The sequence below is a fragment of the Ambystoma mexicanum genome, chromosome 3p (assembly GCF_040938575.1).
Source record: "Ambystoma mexicanum isolate Mex_15411 chromosome 3p, UKY_AmexF1_1, whole genome shotgun sequence".
NCBI classification, from domain to species: Eukaryota; Metazoa; Chordata; class Amphibia; order Caudata; family Ambystomatidae; genus Ambystoma; species Ambystoma mexicanum.
The window spans coordinates 196,643,641-196,665,316 of record NC_090925.1 but is presented as its reverse complement, the minus strand read 5'-3'; the positions used below and the strand labels follow the sequence as shown (position 1 = coordinate 196,665,316).

The 21,676-nt window shown below is 45.4% G+C and overlaps 1 protein-coding gene across 7 annotated transcripts in view; it reads left to right on the top strand.

Moving 5' to 3' along the window:
* Positions 1–21,676, top strand: part of PTPN6 (protein tyrosine phosphatase non-receptor type 6) — a 583,776-nt gene that overhangs the window by 375,805 nt on the left and 186,295 nt on the right. For all 7 annotated transcript variants that reach the window (XM_069650624.1, XM_069650626.1, XM_069650621.1 and 4 more), the window contains one exon: positions 1,866–2,046. In XM_069650624.1, coding sequence (XP_069506725.1) covers positions 1,866–2,046 — 181 coding nt within the window. The remainder of the gene's footprint in view (positions 1–1,865; positions 2,047–21,676) is intronic.

Below are 21,676 nucleotides of genomic sequence, written 5' to 3'. Positions count from 1 at the left end.
CCTCTTCCCCTCGCGGGACCCGGAAAAGACATCTGGTTATACCAGACGTCTGGTCCGGGTCCTGCAAAGGGAACCTCGTAATCTGCGCTCCCGTAATGAAAGGGACGGTCCCGTACCGGCCCCTTTCATACCGGGAGCGCAAGGGTCATAATGAGGCCCTGTGTAATTTACCAAAGGTGGAAAAGCTAGCTTGCAAATGCTTACAAGAGTTGTTTAGTTTAGCAACTGTGTATAATCCTGCTCACTAATGCACTCTCATAAGTGAAGGAGTCATTTGTTCTTCAAAGGTGAATAACCGTACTCACAAAGAGCTCCACATCCCTGTGAAACCGTTGTTTACTTACCATATGTGAAGGGTGATGCTCTAAGTTACTCCCACCAAACGACAAACAGTTATGTAGTTATCCTATGAGACTGATCTGAGTCATAAATGTTACCACTGTAATATGTGTTGATGGTTTTATCCACCTTGATTGGTCTTGCCCCCAGCGACCTCACTGGTGTTAAAGATAACTAGAACTATTGGAGGCAATGAGAGAATAAATCCTAAATGTCTGTGAATAAATGGAACTAGAGGAAACTGTAAAAACCATATTACTCAGGCATGCCGAGGAGCAGATCCTTTGGTCTATTAATGTTATATAAATAAGGAGTTTTACTCTATCCAACTCACCTGAGGCTGTGTCTGTTTATTGAAACTGGTGCAACCCTAGGACGGCTAGTCCCTAGGGCTGGGCTATCGATAGGGAAAAGCTTAAACCATCCTTCTGGGGTCACATTCGCACATGTGTGCGGTAAGGTGTAGTGTCCCTGGCTCAGGTCTCCTACAGGTTGCTGCACCCCCCCCCCAACCCTAGGTGCTAATGAGGAACTGATTCCTGGCGCCGGATTATCTCAAGTGTGCTTGTTATTGATAAAATGCTCTTAGCAGCAGCAGGCCTGCTTTGCGGGTTCTAAATAATGGAGCACGTTCTGCTCCAGTCCTTATTACATGATATGATAGTTTATTTATATTATTTATATCATGGCATGACAAGAATGATAGTACCAGAGAAAATAGAGTGTGCTTCAAATGTATCTGCGACATAACATTTTAAGTCCAGTGGAGGCAACTAAACACACAAACTGATTTTTTTCCTTCTGTTTATGCTATGAGGAACACAGCAAATAAATGTTGCTCCACTTTTCTAACGTGTTAGTGAGGCTTTGAGGCAAAATATGTTTCTTTGTATGTCACACAGCGTACATAGTGCAAAAAGGGGACGGCTTCATTTTTGCGCAAGTGCAAAAAATCATTTGGATAAAACCTATTTGCGCCATTCCGGTATACAGTGTTTATATTGAATCCTTTATATTGAATGCCCATATATCGAATCTTTTATCTTGAAAACCCTTAAAGTGAATGTATTTAGGGTGGGGTAAAGGGTTAAATATGTTTGGGAAACAGTCTGGATGGGTTTTTAGGGCTAGCAGACAGGAGTTTGGGGGGAACCCACATCCCCCAAAAATGCATTCACTATAAATGTTTTCAAGATAAAAGATTGGATATATGGGCATTCGTTATAAATTACTTTGATATAACGACATGTAACCCGCAATTCCATATTACGGAACCAGCCAGCCTGGCATTAGCCTGTTTAAGTGGGCTGTCTTCTCTGCCTGATACACTTACGACTGGACGTCGCTGTATGAATAGCAGAAGAGTTAAGAAGCGTTCTCCTGAGGTACAACTGGTTCCAGATTGCTACTTGGGGGCACAGCTGCTTCATTAGAACAGTGGCCCACTAAACCTTTCCTTTCCAGGTTTCCACACCTGCCTTCCGTGTCTCATCTGCTCCTTTCCCGCCCCTTTCTCTGGTTCGCAGGTGGTACCATGGACACCTCTCGGGCACGAAAGCCGAGGAGCTCCTGCAGCAGAAGGGAGAGACCTGGACATTTTTGGTACGCGAGAGCCTCAGCAACCCGGGCGACTTCGTCATCTCCGTCCTGACCGATGAGATGAAGGACACCAAGAAAAAAGTCACACACATCAAGATCCTGTGCGAGGTAAAAGGTTGTAGTTCAATGTTTGAGGATGGAGAGGCAGGCTTGGGATCACAAACAGCACAATTACATGTACACAAGCAACAAAAAAAGTTCAATGCTCCTTACTTGTCACTTTACATTCTTTTCATTATCTCCAATTTTCCTGACTTTGCAAACCCCTTTCTGAACCCAAAATGTCTGTCTCAATTATGTACAGTGTTCAAAATAGATCCCTCTATGTACATGTTGTAGTTCTTATCACCAAGCATTGAAGATTCTAATATACAGGAATATACTTTTCGCCCATACAAATCATAAGAGATTTTCAAAAGCTAAGAGAAGCGCAAATAACAACAACAACAAAAGACATCAATTTGTGAGACCCATTACTTACATCAACATTAAATCTTTGTGAGCTCTAAGACATATATAAACGCCCAACAAAAACGTTTTCATTTTGCCACAAAGTGTATAAATGCACCCTTATTTGTAGGGTGGGTGGGGGGGAGCAGACAATCCTTAGACCCCAGGGCAAAAAAAGTTTGCTCTTGCAGGCACTCAAAAGGTTAAACAAATTGACATATTTCGCCAAGTGTATTACTTGTGATCTTCTTCAGGACTGAACCTTTTTTCCACGCTGGATATAAATGTTTTACTTTCTTGGCACGTCACCGTTTAAGGATTGCTGCAAAAGAGATCGAGCATTGTCAGGATGTTGCTAAAGGTTGATCCAACTAAATAAACTATACAAAGAATCGACAGAATTTGCCAACTGTTTCAGCGCCACCAGCAAAGCTTTGATCGCCCTCTGGGATCGTGTCTATGTACTGCAAAGTCTTGTCTCAGAATGATGTGCTTGCGCCTCATCATATTACCTAACATTATTCTAAGGGGCAGGGTTGTTTTCTGTCTTTTCAGTTTGAGCTGCACAATGAAGGTTTCACAATGGCTGCTTGCTTGCATGGCATTTAGCCACATTTGGGATTTTTCAGTGTGGACTGTACTGAAGTTGTGCAGTCTAAGAGCTTATTGGGAATGTCAAATTAGGCGCATACTGAGAATTCCAAGCTTACTCGGAATGTCAAACTGGGAACTTACTGGGAATGCCAAGCTGCGAATACTGGTACGTCACACTTACTGGGTGCTTACAGGGGATGTCAAGCTTAGTGGTAATGCCAAATTGGAAGCTTACTTGAAATGTCAAGCTTGGAATATGCTGTGAATGTCAACTTACTTGGAATGTGAACTTAGGATCTTATTCGGAAGGTCTAAATTGAAGCTTCCTGCGAATGTCAACCTTACTGATGGCCATCTTGAGTCGGCCCACACTTCAGCTGAAGGCCACAGGAGACTCCTCACGGAACACCAATCAAGAAGAAATTGTCTCATCCCAAAAACACCAGGGACGAAAATCAGAGTCCAACCATTGATGGACTAGGCGATCAGGTGACGAGAGCATGAGAGTCTGTGTGATCACTTAAGAACTCCATAGTGGCGCCCCGCCAGAGGCGTCTCAGTTAAAGGTGGAACAGGGTCAAGACAAGCTGTTGACCAGCCTCTTGGCCTCTTAGCCTATGAGCCTTTGCCTGCCTCCATGCTGCACCTGTGAGTACTACTAGCTTGGTATTTACTGTGCTGTCTCTCCACACTATGCTACTCACGTATTTTGCATACACTCCTGCTCGTCCTGCTGCATCTGTCAGTAACATTGTGACGCGTCTTCCAGGTAGTCGCTGAATGCTGCTGAAGTAGCATCTGCCTCCCATGTATGCGACGTGACCGGAACCGTAAGTGCGGCCATCTTGTGTGTGGCCAAATATGGCATTGTTGTGCCACGGTGGCCATCTTGGTTGAGGAAAAATTAGAATTCTGGCCGCTGTGCTTTTTCCACAGACTGGAAGCCATGTCCAGTGCTGCAAAAGTGACCCAGGTAAGGCAGTCTTGTACCCCATGGCAGAATGCCATACTGGGAGAGAAATATAGCAGCTAAAAATAGCAGCTAACTGCACATTTCAGGCATATTCAGAATGGTAAATTCTGCTTCCTGGTAATGTCAAACTGAGAGTTTTCTGAGAACAGAAAGCAAACTGCGAATGTCAATTTGCTGGGAGCCTACTGGAAATGCTATATTCTTAGCTTACTGGTGATACCAAGCTTACTAGTAATGTCAAACTGAGAACTTCCAGATATTGTCAAACTACAACCTTTCTAAGAATATCGCGCTTACAAGGAATGCAAAACTTTGAATATCTTACCGGGAGCTTAATAAGAATCCCAATCAAGTAGCTTGTCCTCTGTCTTGTGGGGTCCCTCATGCCTCTGCCTTGTCCCCTTTGCTTTTTACCATCTATATCCAGCCTCTGGACTGCCTCATTCGCTCCTTCGACTTCAGGTGCTACTCATATGTCAATGACACCCAGGCCCTGGCTCGTTTAGATCCGAACCAGACAGAGGTGTCATCATGCCTGAGTCAGTGCCTGACAGCCGTCGGGGATTGGATGGGTAAGAACTGGCTGAAGCTGAATGGGGACAAGACTGAGGTTCTCGTTGCGGGTTCTCCTCCTAATCCCACTCTCTGGACTCCATCTTTTTGGCCAGCTGCATCTGGTGATTTTCCTTCTCTAGTGTTGCTAGTTAAGAATCTTGGGGTTATTCTGTCATCTACATTGGCTCCCAGTTGCTAAACGTGTGGAATGTAAGGCCCTCTGTTTAGTTCATCAGGCCTTTTATCTTCAAGGTGCAGACTATCTTTGCGACAAGTTCCCTCCATATCTGCCTGCTCAAGCCTTACGCTCTGGAAGCGCCTGCTCAATTTACATTCCTAGCTTCCGCCTGTCCAGAGTGGGCGGTTGTGCTTTCTCTGTGGCAGCAGGCAGACTCTGGAATGCACTCCCTCTTGCTTTGAGGTGTACTCCCAACCATCTGCTATTTAGGCGCCTTTTGAAAATCTACCTCTTCCAAAAAAAAAAAGACCAGAAACTAGGTTTGATTAGTTGTGCTCGATGTCTCTCGTGCCAAGATACCTGCGCTGCAGGCCTCCGAGCGCTTTATAAAACTGTTACCATAACATAGCTTACTGGAAACGTACTGTTATATCATGCCTTGACACACACATATGATAACATTTTATGTCTTGCGATCATGTCATGTCATATCCGGACATGACATTTCCTGACATGATGACATATTCTGACATGACATATCTTGACATGGAATATCATGACCTAGAATAGCATGATCTAGCAAATCATGAGATGGCATGACATGATATATCACAACATGGTAGATCATGAGATGCCATGTGTAGACTGAGAATATACTGCGGTTGTCTGAATATGCATGTCGGACTACTTTTATATTCGGGCCAAATTTCTGGTTGTGGAACCAGAGCTGTGACAAGGTGCATGCTGGTCCTAGCACTAATGAAAGGCAAGTGGTTAATAGCATTGCAACGTGTGCTTACTAGGAATGTGACATGTTGCCCTTTCCCTGGGGCTCGGAAAAGATCCACTTATATGTTGTCCATGTATTGGGGCTACAATTAGCAGTGCAGGGGAAATGTCCCAATATGTGCTGTCTTAGTGCTTGCATGAGGACAGGAATTGTGCTATTGCTTCTAATTGTGCAAATCCCGATGTTTTCCAAGAACGAGCGCCAGCCATGCCTCGTCATTTCAGCAGCACCACAAGCAGAGCTATTACGGTCACTGCTCCTACACGAAGACCATTACAAACTGGGTCATCCGCCCAGTAATACGACAAATAAGCTGCGTGGGCCATAAAAAGGTTCCCATAGGGAAGTGGTGTCAAAGGGCCCACCAAGATGTGTCTGCTTGCCAGTTTAGCGCCCTGCGTCCAGCCTTCAAGCCAAGGGCAGACACCAGTAGTTGCACCCCGCTGCCCTTGGAGGCCATAGTCTACCACAGGCAGCATTGACCCCCCTGGTACTGCACTAGCAACAGGAGCTCAAGCTTGCCGGGAAAGACGGGCAACAATAGAGACTAGCTGTGAAAGGAGGCCTAATGAGAAATGGGCATGATGTGAAAAGTGGGCATGATGTAAACTGGTAATGTTCTAAGCGCTTTTACTGGAAATCGGTAATTGTGCGAGACATGCCAGGCAGCGTTTACTCACTTTGCACAGCGTAATGCAATTGTGCAAGGCAAAAGGCAGCATATACATGTGCACGCTGCCCCTTTCCCTGCACTTTTGCCCTGCGCCGTGCAAATGACAAAGATTTGGCTGCAAGGAGCTGTTTACATTGCAGTGCAAACGTGACGATTCTCCACTGCCAAATTACTTTTTTTGATAAAACAAGCTCCAATGTGCTTTTAGAGAGTGCTTTTACTCTGTGGGAGTATAATGTGCTTTTAGAGAGTGCTTTTACTATGGGGGAGTATAATGTGCTTTTAGAGAGTGCTTTTACTCTAGGTGAGTATAATGTGCTTTTAGAGAGTGGTTTTACTCTGGGGGAGTATAATGTGCTTTTAGAGAGTGCTTTTACTTTGGGGGAGTATAATGTGCTTTTAGAGAGTGCTTTTACTTTGGGGGAGTATAATGTGCTTTTAGAGAGTGCTTTTACTCTAGGTGAGTATAATGTGCTTTTAGAGAGTGGTTTTCCTCTGGGGGAGTATAATGTGCTTTTAGAGAGTGGTTTTACTCTGGGGGAGTATAATGTGCTTTTAGAGAGTGGTTTTACTCTCGGTGAATATAATGTGCTTTTAGAGAGTGCTTTTACTCTGGGGGAGTATAATGTGCTTTTAGAGAGTGCTTTTACTCTAGGTGAGCATAATGTGCTTTTAGAGAGTGGTTTTACTATGGGTGAACAGAATGTGCTTTCAGAGAGTGGTTTTACTCTCGGTGAGTATAATGTGCTTTTAGAGAGTGGTTTTACTCTGGGTGAGTATAATGTGCTTTAGAGAGTGCTTTTACTCTAGGTGACAATAATGTGCATTTAGAGAGTGCTTGTACTCTGGGTGAACAGAATGTGCTTTTAGCGAGTGCTTTTACTCCAGGTGAGTATAATGTGCATTTAGAGAGTGGTTTTACTCTGGTTGAGTTAATGTGCTTTTAGAGAGTGCTTTTACTCTAGGTGAATATAATGTGCTTTTAGCGAGTGCTTTTACTCTGGTTGAGTATATTGTGCCTTTGGAGAGTGCTTTTACTCTAGGTGAGTATAATGTGCTTTTAGAGAGTGGTTTTACTCTGGTTGAGTTTAACGTGTTTTTAGAGAGTGCTTTTACTCTAGGTGAATATAATGTGCTTTTAGAGAGTGTTTTTACTCTGGTTGAGTATAATGTGCCTTTAGAGAGTGCTTTTACTCTAGGTGAGTATAATGTGCTTTTAGAGAGTGGTTTTATTCTGGTTGAGTTTAACGTGCTTTTAGAGAGTGCTTTTACTCTAGGTGAATATAATGTGCTTTTAGCGAGTGCTTTTACTCTGGTTGAGTATATTGTGCCTTTGGAGAGTGCTTTTACTCTAGGTGAATATAATGTGCTTTTAGAGAGTGCTTTTACTCTGGTTGAGTATAATGTGCCTTTAGAGGGTGGTTTTACTCTGGGTGAACAGCATGTGCTTTTAGAGAGTGCTTTTACTCTAGATGAGCATAATGTGCTTTTAGAGAGTGGTTTTACTATGGGTGAACAGAATGTGCTTTTAGAGAGTGGTTTTACTCTGGGGGAGTATAATGTGCTTTAGAGACCGGTTTTACTCTGGGGAAGTATAATGTGCTTTTAGAGAGTGCTTTTACTCTGGGTGAACAGAATGTGCTTTTAGCGATTGCTTTTACTCCAGGTGAGCATAATGTGCATTTAGAGAGTGGTTTTACGCTGGTTGAGTTTAACGTGCTTTTAGAGAGTGCTTTTACTCTAGGTGAATATAATGTGCTTTTAGAGAGTGCTTTTACTCTGGTTGAGTATAATGTGCCTTTAGAGGGTGCTTTTACTCTAGGTGAGCATAATGTGCTTCTAGAGAGTGGTTTTACTCTGGTTGAGTTTACCGTGCTTTTAGAGAGTGCTTTTACTATAGGTGAATATAATGTGCTTTTAGAGAGTGCTTTTACTCTGGTTGAGTATAATGTGCCTTTAGAGAGTGCTTTTACTCTAGGTGAGTATAATGTGCTTTTAGAGAGTGCTTTTACTCTAGGTGAGCATAATGTGCTTTTAGAGAGTGGTTTTACTATGGGTGAACAGAATGTGCTTTTAGAGAGTGGTTTTACTCTGGGTGAGTATAATGTGCTTTAAGAGAGTGGTTTTACTCTGAGGGAGTATAATGTGCTTTAGAGACTGGTTTTACTCTGGGGGAGTATAATGTGCTTTTAGACAGTGCTTTTACTCTAGGTGACAATAATGTGCATTTAGAGAGTGCTTTTACTCTGGGTGAACAGAATATGCATTTAGAGAGTGCTTTTACTCTAGGTGAGTATAATGTGCATTTCAAGAGTGGCTTTACTCTGGTTGAGTTTAACGTGCTTTTGGAGAGTGCTTTTACTCTGGTTGAGTATAATGTGCCTTTAGAGAGTGCTTTTAATCTAGGTGAGTATAATGTGCTTTTAGAGAGTGCGTTTACTCTGGGTGAACAGCATGTGCTTTTAGAGAGTGTTTTTACTCTAGGTGAGCATAATGGGCTTTTAGAGAGTGGTTTTACTATGGGTGAACAGAATGTACTTTTAGAGAGTGCTTTTACTCCAGGTGAGTATAATGTGCATTTAGAGAGTGGTTTTACTCTGGTTGAGTTTAACATGCTTTTAGAGAGTGCTTTTACTCTAGGTGAACATAACATGCTTTTAGAGAGTGCATTTACTCTGATTGAGTATAATGTGCATTTCAAGAGTGGTTCTACTCTGGTTGAGTTTAACGTGCTTTTGGAGAGTGCTTTTACTCTGGTTGAGTATAATGTGCCTTTAGAGAGTGCTTTTAATCTAGGTGAGTATAATGTGCTTTTAGAGAGTGCGTTTACTCTGGGTGAACAGCATGTGCTTTTAGAGAGTGTTTTTACTCTAGGTGAGCATAATGGGCTTTTAGAGAGTGGTTTTACTATGGGTGAACAGAATGTACTTTTAGAGAGTGCTTTTACTCCAGGTGAGTATAATGTGCATTTAGAGAGTGGTTTTACTCTGGTTGAGTTTAACATGCTTTTAGAGAGTGCTTTTACTCTAGGTGAACATAACATGCTTTTAGAGAGTGCTTTTACTCTGATTGAGTATAATGTGCTTTTAGAGAGCAGTTTTACTCTGGTTGAGTTTAACATGCTTTTAGAGAGTGGTTTTACTTTAGGTGAGTATAATGTGCTTTTAGAGAGTGCTTTTACTCTAGGTGAGTATAATGTGCATTTAGAGAGTGGTTTTACTCTGGGTGAACAGGATGTGGTTTTAGAGAGTGCTTTTACTCTAGGTGCGTAAAATGTGCTTTTAGAGAGTGGTTTTTACTCTGGTTGAGTATAATGTGCCTTTAGAGAGAGGTTTTAATCTATGTGAGTATAATGTGCTATTAGAGAGTGGTTTACTCTGGGTGAACAGAATGTGCTTTTACTCCAGGTGAGTATAATGTGCATTTAGAGAGTGGTTTTACTCTTGGTAAACAGAATGTGCTTTTAGAGAGTGATTTTACTCTTTGTGAGTAGAATGTGCTTATATAGAGTGTTTTTACTCTAGGTGAGTATAATAGGATCGCGGAGTAGCTCTCTATATACCTATATAGGAGCACTAACAAAACAAGACATGAGCTGCATCATATTTGTCTGTAGGCTCCTAGGTGACCTTTCATTTGTGTATATAGGAGCACTGAAAGGACCTAAAATAGATGCTTCAGCGCACTGTGGAGGATATAAAAGAATTATACAAAATGTATTATTTATATATTTATAACTGTGGAACTATAGTATTGATGAAACCTACTTAATACTTGAACTGAGTGTCAAGGTTGGATTTTAGTAGTACAGAGTGAATATGTATCCTTCTATTTATATAGTTGAATCTGCAGTGGAATACAATGAGTAGTAGTATCGTAGCTATGTAATTTCCACTCTTTTTAGACTTTAATTTTGTAAGATTAATTATAGCTCTTGATTTACAAAATATTTTAGATCTCATTTCAGTGGTTTATAGTTATACGTGTATGTTCTACAGGTGTATGCAGTATGAGTGTTTGTAGTATGAGTGTATCAGCATATGAACGTATGATGTATAAGCCATGCAGTTTACATTTCGTGGATGTACACAATTTACATCTTGTATATGTCTTATATGCATACGAACATTCACATCAAACTTTGTCCTGACTTTAATATGAGTTTCTATACGTATCCTAGTGTAGATGTACATAAGGTACATTTCATACATGTACTTGTCCAGTTTGTGTAGAAGATATCCTTTCTTTTAGTGCATGTCTTGCACATGTAGGTGACTGAGTGTATGGTGTAAGACGTATGAATGTTTGGTGTGAAGTCATATAAAATGAACCTAAGTGTGCATTGTGTGTGTCAAAAGAACGTGTGTCGCAAGTGTTTGTCATAAGTGCATGTGTTATAAGCGTATTTGGTGTAAGGCGTTTGACTGTTTGGTGTAAAGTCATGAAATGCACAAGTCCTATGTGCCTCCTAGATGTGTGAAAGCTCACATTACGCTTGACGGTGATGTGAGTTTTTAAATGTAGAAGAGGCATATAAGAGTTGTACAGTTCATACTGGGTGTATGCTATTTACATCTTCTGAAAACTGACATCAAAGGCAGTTCTGACTTTGATGTGAGTTTACATATGTATATTATTGAACATTTACAAAATGTATATCTCTTAGACGTTCAGTTCGTATATAAGATGTACATTAATTCTGCTCTTGTATTATATACCTCCTGTACATATAAAAGCACACATTTAAGTGAGGTCTAACTTTGGTGTTTGTTTTCAGTACATATAAGAAGCATATGGGAGTTTTATACTTCATGCATGTATGCAATTTACATCTCTTACATGTCTTATATGTATATGAAAAGTAACATCGAAAACAGTCCTTGTACATATAGTAGCGTACATGTACAAAGTTTACATCTTCTACATGTATGTTTACAGTTTGCATAAAAGATGCATACTCCTTCTGCGCATCCATGATATATAAATACATCTCAACTTGTTAATATTGCCAAATTGGCAATGTCGATTTCAAATATTGTTTTCATTGCACCGGTCCCTTATGAGATCTAGATGCGTGCTAAAAATCCAACTTGAGGAAGTCAATGCAGCCGAGGTCCATGGGCCCCGGAACTCTGCAGTTGATGAAGATAGGCTGCAGGGCGAGCCACTGTCTTCCTGGTGACACACGTGGGCAGTGCTCAAAATAATACTCAAAATCTGCTGGTAGTCTAGGGACCAACTCAAAGGTTCTATTGCTGCCAAGATATCCGTGCTGGTCATGGAGTGCACACAATAAAGCTCTGCAAATTCTCTGTGGCAACCCCAGGCAATGTAGTAGCCAGTCTCCAACTCTGCTCGCCTTTTACTGGATTCCACCCTTCTGCACGAGCACCTTGACCACTCCTTCAGTATTGCAGCTTGCTCGGGGTCATGCGAGATGTCTCTTGACTCTTGACACATCCAACCCATGGTCTTTGCTTTCAAGAATAGAGCAATGCCAGGATGCGCTAGCTGCGACATACAGATTTCATCCAGACTGGTGATGTTGCAGTAGACAGCAGGTACCACCTCAGCTGAGGATCCCAAGCAATCCTTGGAGCATGGCAGATAGCATTGACATCTGCTGAAGACAACTCCTTCCACGAGGTGGATCCAGCTATACCATCCAGCTGAGCATGTGGCCTCTGAGAGAGGTCATAATATGATATGATAGGTTATTTATAACAAGCTTAATACTCAGAGGTTTCTAAACGTGGACCCGGGATCGAACCTGTGTTGCTCCATGTTGTCTTGCTTCCAAGGCGAGCACGTTGCCACTGAGCTATCCTCCCGAGAGCATCGATGTTGGTGTGCCCAGGTCTGTATTGTAAATTGAAATTGTATGTGGACAGTGTTGCAAGCCATCAGTGTCTGGTAGCATCTAGCTTTGCCGACTTCAACATATCCGTGAGGGGGTTGTTGTACATCCTTACTGTGAAGGTGGCACCATAGAGGTCATCCTGGAACTTCTCGGTAATGGCCCACTTCAATGCCAAAATGTCCAAGTTGTGGACTGGGTAATTCTTCTCCACTGCATGCAGGCATTGGCTGGCAAAAGCGACTGGTCTTATCTCACCGTTTGTCTCCTGGTTGAGAAGAGCTCCCAATCCCTCCGGACTTGCGTCCACATGCAAGTTGCACATCAGCTGAGGATCCATGCCAGGACTGGTGCTTCGGTGAGGATCTGCTTGAGCTCCTCGAAGGCCTGCTAACATTAGTCAGTCCACTGCTCACCAAGGGCTCCCATGGATGATATAGATGGTCTGCAGAGTTGACAGTAGTCCTCTGGCTTCTCTGGGTAGGTGGGCATCCTTTGGTGAGATCCACAAGTGGTCGGGCGTTGTTGGCATATCCTGCGATGAACCTCTGGTAGTAGTTACAGAATCCCAGGAAACTCTGTAACTCCTTGAGGGTCTGAGGTATAGACCAGGTGAGGAGGGAATCCATCTCTGCCACACCACAGCGATGCCTTCTGCAGAGACGATGTGTCCGATGTACCTGATGCTTGTCTGGCAAAACTGACATTTGTTCACACAGACCTTTAGCCCTTGCCCCCGCAGGCAATACAGCACCTTCATGAACCTCCTGTTGTGTTCTTAAAGGGTCCTCCCTAACACAGTGATGTCATCCAGGTACACAAGTACAACCAGGAGGTTCATGTCCCTGACGCTCTTTTTCATGATGTGCTGGAAAGTCATTGGCGCACTGGAAATCCCCTTTAGCATCCTGAGGAACCCATAAAATCCTAACGTATAAATAAACGCTGCCTTCTGTCAATCCGCCGGATGCATTGGGATCTGATAATACCCACTCTGCAAGTCAAGGACTGAAAACCACGTACTCCCAGTCAGACAGTCCAATGCCTTGTCTACCTGGGGCTTGGTATACTGGTTTGGAATAGTGTGGGTGTTCAATCAACGATAGATGATGCATATCCAGACATCTCTGTTCTTCTTCCGGGTGACGATGGGAGAAGCGGAGGAACTCCTGAGATCCTGGATAATTCCTGCCTAAGAAGATCATCCAGATGGCGGCGTACATCCTCCATATCTCTGGGACAAGGCGCCACAACCGCTCCCTGAAGAGCGTTTCATAGCTCACACGGATCCAATGTTCTACTCTGTGGGCATTTCTGATGTCAGGGTGGCTGGTGGAGAAAGCCTTTGCACAATTCCTGCCTAAGATGATCATCCAGATGGCGACATCCATGTCTCCTGGGGCCAGGCATCACAACCCCTCCCTAAAGGGCGTCTCATTGCTCACACAGATCTGGTGTTCGACTCTATGGACCTTGCTGATGTCCCTGTGGCTGGCAGAGAAAGCCTCTGTGCACAGGGTGAGCTGTCCCCTCAGGTTTTCCTTGTCCATTTCTGAGATTGTGGAGTCTCCAAAGTCCAAGGTCTTGGGATCCAGAGCCGTCTCGGTGACTGGTAGCCAAATTAGCTGGGGCTACAAAAGTGGTCAGGAGGAACTGTGCAATGATGGTGCATCCTGGTAAATTGATGGACCTATGGTTCACATTAATGACCAGTAGCTCGAGGGTGTTCAGGTCCATTCCATCCATTTTCACCAGGGCCCACTGTACCAGTTAACTCCCTGGGAGCTCTCGGTTTATGGACTTTCCATCGAGAATTAGATGCATCGAATCATTTCCATCGAAAAATGATTAATCAAATTCCCATACATAAACTGCAAAGTGTTTATGCATCGAAACGCTTCCATCGAATAGGGTTTTGTTACATAAACACTTCACATTTTTTGCATGGAAATTCGATGAAACATGCCTAACGTTATAACGTTAGAGGGAGCTGTCCAGTGCTCAAATCTTTAAAGTATTTCAGCACTGGCCAGCTTCCTCTAACTTTATTGGGGGGTTCCCCCCGAATCCCCCAACCCCCAGGAGCCCCCTAACCCCAACCCTAACTCTAACCCTAACCCCAACTCTAACCCTAACTGTAACACTAACAGGGATCCCCCTCCAACACCCCCAACCACCAAGGGCACCCACCCTAACCCAACCCTAAAAATCCATCGAAATTCATTCAATTGAATATGCTTTTTGATGGAAAAGCATTTCAATGAATACATTTCGATGGATAGTAATTTGATGGTAATTATTTCGATACAAAGACTGGATACCAGAGCTCCCCCACATTCTGGTGCCTCCATCACCAAACATCTTGGTCGTTGCTACCCTCTGAGTTGCACCCTGCCAGGAACCATCAGTGTGGCGTGTGCTGGGATTGTGATCTGCTCGAACTGGGTGGTGTGAACATCTCCAATGGGTCCATCAGGTGGAGCTCTGGACTGGATCTCTCTCTGCAAGTATGCCTGTTTGCACATAGGATGTGTTGACTACGTGCTGGCATATTGTGGTCCAGCCATCTCCCGACATAATGCTGCCATAACTTCGAACATCGAGGAACTAGTAGCAATAACCACCAGTGTTACAGGATCTTCATGCTGACTGCTGCAGACCAGAGACAGGGTGTAAATAGGAGTGCTGACGCCAGCTACATCGCATGGGAATGGCAGTCTGACCCGGATGTATCCCAGATATTTGCAAGGGTTTTCTCCCACGCCAAGAGGTTCAGTCCAGCCAAGGGCTCTAGTGGGGTAAGCGCCAGATATTTTATGTAAAAGGGCTCATTACACAACAGTCACCTGTGAGCGGCTATCCAGAAGCAATTGTGCCTGTCGTCCAGTGATGGCAATTGTCACGGTATTGTATTACTCAAGAACCTCTCTAGCTTTAGTGGCAAATGTTTACCATCTCCGTCCACTGCACCTCCCCTTGTCTTACTGACCATATATCTGCAGACCACACCATACAAGCTCCACTCTTCCCCTTGCTCATCACTACCCCTATTCCCACACTCCTCTTCTCCCTTATTTTCCTCTCCCCCTCTTTTCCTCACACTTCACCATCCCACATTGCCTTATTCCTCACAGACCCCCTTTCCTACACCAAAGATAAACCTGGTGGCTTTGCCAATGGTAGTTCAGTTTTAACATAGCACTTCTTAAAACATATGCTGTTTTATGCGCGCCCAGTTTCGCCATGTAAGTGGGCTGAAGCACAGAGAGAAGATGATTTGCCCAGGATCACACATTTTTATTACTATGGGGAATCCAGCTCTCTGGTTTCCAAATTATACATATGAGCCTACCACAAGTTGACACAGTTATGACTCGTCATATCAAATAACCGTAGTAAGCTTCACGCCCAATTGTGTATTGTGCATTAGGTGGAAATGATTTGCATAACTTTGATTGTTTATCTTGGGGGCTATGCAACATATGCTTAGGAGTTCTGTTGCCCTGCGAATGTCCCCACCCACCAAACATTGCATCTGATCAATTCTTTTACTTTTCTGCAAAACAACTGAACAGACAATGTATAAGAGATGTTTAAAAGAATGTTAGAAAAAACAAGCATGGTGGCTTTTAGAGGCGAAATTGGCACAGCACAGGACAGATACATCTGTACCAAAGGCACTGCAGTAAAATATGGAGATTAGAACATTAGAAAAGCATCTGCACTTTTTTTTACAAATACAAGGAAGGAAACACACAGTGAATTAAAAGTTGAGAAGGTGACAGTCTTGATGGAACAAAACATACTTCTGCAGAGCAATAGAGGGGATGAACTGCGACATTTAAAAATAAAGGGAGACCGCTTGTGCAAAAGATAGGCCACAGTTCATATGACTGCAGACAACCTTTGACTCCATTGAGTTGTGTTCCCCAGTCTGATGTTCACTGTGAGAATGGCCTGACAGGAGGGCACAGCCTTACGGCTTTCATGTGTTGAAAGAAATGTACAAATGGCTTTGAGGCAGCCGGCTGAAAGTTTGACCACCAAAACTAAAGGAAACTATTGGCATAGCCATTGTATGGCTTCGGATATAAGCATTTGCAGGCACTGCGATAATGGTACCACTTGGTCATAAAATGTCAAAAACGGGCAAATGTTATAGCGGTGCTTTGCAAATGTCTACCTACTGCCTATACAACAGCCAAAATTGTTGGCTTTGCCAATGCTTGTGGGTTTGCAGAATTTCAGTGCAAGGAACCAATGCAAGGGCACACACATGGCCTATAAATCAAATGGTTGAATAGACACTTGGCTAAGACATTGTTATTACACCAGGAGTTGGTTTGCTGCTGGAATTAAGCCTTTCCCTTTCCGAAGGTGGCTTAGAAACATCTTGGCATCCCGTTAAATGGAAAGACCTAGTTCATAGAGATTCCAGAGCTGTGTGTTTTGTTGGCAGAGGAGCAGATAGTGTATGAAAACAGTCATTGGCACTAGCATAGCCATGGGCAGTGAATAGGTGGGTAAAAAGCCAAGCAACACGCACAGGTTGTGTACAGCCTCACATCTCTCGCCTATCTTAACTTCCCATGCCAATAGTTTTGGTTTTTATGCAGTGCTTACTGGTATACTTAATAGTCAAAACTTTTATATAGACTCACTTCACACCAGAAGACAGAGTGAGGGCCCGTGTGCTGTGCCATCCTTGCTCCCTCCAACCTCCCCCATACCGCCTATAGCACCCGTGAGTAACTTCACACGGGCGCTAAAGGCGATGTTAACATTTTTATTTAAAGGAAAACCTTACCTTTACACCATCATGCAATGCTGTGTTGGGGAAAGGAGTCCATTTTCAGTGTTGATGCAGAATCAACACTGAAGATGGACTCCTGTCCTGACGCGGTAGTGCAGAACTGAGTCAAGGTACGTTTTAAATGATAACTCGCGGGTGCCCAAGGCGATGTGCCCCTCGGCGGCAGGACGACCCTCTCTAATAGCACCGCCGCCCGCGTTAAGGTACCCTCGCTTCGCTCTGGCCCTTACTTTGGGCGGCGGGACGTTACCGAGGGGCATACAGCCTGAGTGTAGCTTGTAGGTGTTGGAGTCTCATGGGTAATGGGAATTGCAGGTTGCTGTGACTTTTCAAGTTGCTTGGAAGATACTTCCATGGTGGCCAACTTTACAAAATGGTTTTGCAGGACACTTTAGACATGGTAGCACGTCAGAAGTGGTTCAATTTGGCGTAATTCATGCCCCCTCCCCCTAGTCCACCATCCACCTTTTAGTAACATTAGTGGCAGGTGTCATTTTGACACATACACAGCATACAAAATACAACTGTAGGAGCATTGTACATGCAGGATGCTCATCTGCTAGAGCTCTGTCCAGGCCCCGTGGGGCACAATATATGCAAATGTCCTCATTTGCATATGCGTTGATACCCGCATAAATGACTTCACAGAAATGGCGGTGCCAGAAGCATCGTTAGTCTTTGATATTTAGGGGCACCAAGGGAAGTGACATTATAATAAATTGCCATTAGTAAGTTGAGTGAGAATTACTCTACTATTATGATATACGAAGGAACTCTATCATCAATTAATCGTGCTTGATTAATATCATAACATAAACTATGGACTGAATAATTTACAGCGACCCCAGATAACACAGAGATTAACTGCCTGATTCATGGATTATTTGCGGCAAAAAAAGGGGATTTGTGCTCCATTCTGCCCGCAAATCCCCATTAGTTAAACAGGGATTTGCAGGCAGAAAGGCTCACAAATCCTGTTTTTTTTGGCGCAGATAATCCATGAATCAGATTTGCCCAGGATCACACACTTTGGTTAGTGGGTGAAAACGGGATGTAGGCCATTTAAACAGTTGATCATATAACTTCTCAGGTTTAGTTGATATGAATATTTATTAAGGCTTTGTTTATAGAAATAACTTTAAAAGAACGCGCACAACATCACAAACTTGTATGTCATAATAAACTAACCCTACAGTATGGAAATTGTCATAGAAACATGTTGCATCCTGCATGGAAGGGCACAGTGGCACCTGACACATTAATGTCAGACAAAACAATGCCGCAGTTTTTAAAACCAGTCTTATTTAACACATTACACTTCCCAATCTCCCAACTCCCCCATTCCAAGGGTCAAAGGTCCCTGGTAATAGTCCCCATCCCTCCCATTTTAATGTACACTCGCCCGCATTATAATGCTCTGTTGACACAGAGCTACGTGCTAAACGCCGCACAGCCCCCTGGGAGAGCTGCTCTGCTGCCTGAGCTCCAGCTCTCCTCACGCCATGTTGTGAGGGGACCTGGAAAGGCTTTGAGGAGAGAAGTCAAGACATTTCGAGCCCTGCACACAACGTGGCGGATGCCTGGTCCTCGTGTGCGCAGCAGTTCCACTAGAAATGTACAGCCCCAGCCGCCGCCCTAGCTGGCACGCCTTCGCCTCTGTTGACATGTCTCCACCTCTGGCCGTTTCCTTCCTGTTTCACTTTCTCTTCGTTTTGTTCTTTGTGATGGCTCACTCCCTTATCTACCCAGAATATCTCTGTCAACTCGTGTATTATTATCACACCCTCTGCTGCTTCACCAAAATAGCCTTAAGCAGGGCTCATAAAAATTATTCTTTCCTACCCTGTGTGGACAGACACTTTGATATTTCGCTTCCGTTTTCCACTTCCTGTTCAGGGCTTAGTGGTGAGCGTCGTGTGTGATGGCATTTATTCTTCCTCCGTTCGTAATTTTTCCGACATGGGCAGTGTTATGGGCGGCTCAATGTTAATGTTGTGTGTGTGCTAGTGTTTCTGTGCGAGGAAGCGTCATGACATCGTCATGACACTCCTCTAATAAATGGGGCTCTGCTGGCACGTTAGGGTCAGTGCAGCAGATCCCGAGGAAGTGGAACTCAGTGTCTGTGTTTCCTTTGTTTGGTGCTAATTGCCGTGTGATCACGGCCCTGATCTGGGACCCCGGCCTGTGTGCCCCCCGGAGCCAAGTCCGCATCCAGCTCGGTGTCGCTTGACCTTGTGTTAACGGCGTGATTGCTGTGCCTGTGCTTCGCTGGACCACATGGTGTGGCCCGCCCTGATGACCTCGTCACCACATTGATGACGAGGCAGTCTGGGTCCCGCTCACTCTGGGGTGTGCGGGCCGCCAGGTGCCTCTCTGGAGGAGGCAGAAGAAGCCACGTGGGTGAGAGCGGCATTAGCCGCTCAGGGTGGCCCAGGGCCAGTGCTGCGCCTGGTGCCAGAGGCAGCGGGTGACCGGGCCGCGCTGAGTATTTTAGCTGCGTCATCAGCCGTGTGTGTGTGGAGGCGGCACAGGATTGGCGCGGCTGGCGAGGCTGCAACAGTGAAAGCTGCGGCATCAGCCACATGGGTAGAGAGCCACCGCCCAACAAAGGCAGTGGGCGGAGCCTGGGTGGACCCGGGCCCGCAGTGGTGACAGTGCAGAGGACTGTGGCTGGTCCTCGCATGCCCCCAACATCATCGGAGGACCCCGGTGAGGGGACAGCATAGGAGGAGGGCCCATAGGTACCGATGGTGAAAACACACACACAAAAAAAAGAAACACTCTAGGCCTCTACTTGTGGAGCGGCCCGAAAAGGGGGCCTGGCCTCCATGGGCACTACGGCTCGCACTTAATCCGACCAACAGGGGACAAAGGAAAGGGGCGTGGCCCATACCACCGGGCCGCGGTGGTGAATCTGAAAGTTCTACGGAACCCCACACGAAGCAGCCGGCCCCGGCGGAGAGAAGAGGAAGCCCAAGAGCAACGTGCCAACAGCAAAACAAGGGAAGGAGGAAGCTAACAATGTTGTCGCTTTTCTTCCCTTCTACTATGGAAGGTCCTGGCCTGGAGGCTGCAGGTCTTCCCCTGTAGAGGGCTGCAGGGCCCAAGTGCTTGGTGCTCTGGGTGCATAGGTTGTCATCAACCACTCTGTGTTTTCTACCTTTGGCCAGACTCCCCAAGGGTAGCGGCTTCCCGAGGAGTGCTTGTGCGCCCTCTGGGACCTGGGCTCGGCAGGGTCAAGGAGCAGTTGGTTGTATCACAGTCACCAGCCAACCACCAACAAAGGGTAGCGGCTCCTCAGGGAAGGCTTGTGTGCCCTCAAGGACTTTCATTCGGTCCAGCTAGCCCAGGGGCCCATCAGCAGTGAGCACAGACTGCGCCACACCCTGTAACCATCACCACAGACTGCGCCACACACTGTAACCATCATGGGGGATGTAGATAATGAGGGTGTGTGCCGACGGGGTGGTCAGCTTGCACCTCTGTATCCCTTTGATGTTGTGGGCACACCCACCAGTCTAGGCCCCGGTGGACGGCATGGGTAGAGAACCTGGAGCTGTATTTTGTGGCGGTGGAAGTAAAGGAAAGAGCAAAACACCCAACCCTCCTGTACTCAGCCGGCCTGGCTGTCAAGAGGTTGTTCAATACCTTAAGGCCTAGAGATCAGTCCTACTATGCAGCCATTGCAGCCCTGAACGAGTACTTCAGGCCCATGGTCAACAGGGACTATCAGCGGCCAGGATGAGGTGCGCGAGGCAAGAGTAAGGGGAGAGCCTCGATGCATTTCATGGAAAACTGCGTGGCATTGCACTGTCTTGTGCACTGGGGAACTTTGAGGAGGACGAAATCAGGGCGCAGATCATCTACGGCTGTGCCTGATCAAAGCTGCACAAACAGGTCCTGAGGGACCTAGCGCTAACCCTCGAACGTATATTAGAACTTGGGCACGCCCAGGAATTCGCAGAGGTGCGGGCCTCGGCCATGGAACTGTCCAGGCAACAACTCAAGCTGGAAGCCCCCATGCAACGGGTCAAGTTGGAGGAGGTGTCAGCTGTCGGCAAGTGGCAAGGCGGCAGACCAACGAGGAGAGGGGATTGGCCACAGAGAGACCTCGGTGCTACCCGATGCCATAAGTGCGGGTGGGAGCTGCCACATCCGCAGGAGTGCCCGGTGTAGGGACATATCTGTGGGAGGTGCAGAAAGGTGGATCACTTTGCACGGGTGTGCCTCGCCCCAACGCTGGACAGCATGGTGGAGACACCAGGGGAGAGTATGTCAAGGGAGAGCAGGGAAAGGAAGACCCCCAGAGTGGCTGCCGTCCAAGTGTCTGAAGACCAAAGCAGGGGGTGCTATGACTTTACCGAGGAAGAAGATGAGGAAACCCGTGTAAGGGAAAACAGGGGAAGCCGACTTTAAAAAGGGGGGAGCAATCTGAGCTTGCAGGCAGAGGTGTACAAGCAAAGATGTCAGCAGCAAAATGTAAACGCGTATGAATGTCCCTCAAAAGGTAGGGAAGGGGGACAAAAAGGCACTAGTGTCCGTCAAGGTGGACCAGGGTCACAGGGCCTCTTCAGATATCTTTTGTTCGTGTCTTCGGGGGACTCACCAACGTTGAGCAGGGACGTCATTTGGGGGAAGCCAGGGGTCACACTTGCGACCCCTGATGTCCCCCTTGCTACCCCAGTAGTCCCTCTGGCTACCCCAAAAACAAATATTTTTAAAAGGATTTTTGGGGGGGAAGATTGAAGCTCCTGGGATGTGGCCAGCACCATGTGGCTCTTATTTTCTGGAGTGGCTTTCTTGTTCAGGCCTCTTAAAAAAGAAAACTGGGTGCTCCGCAAGTGACACTAAATAA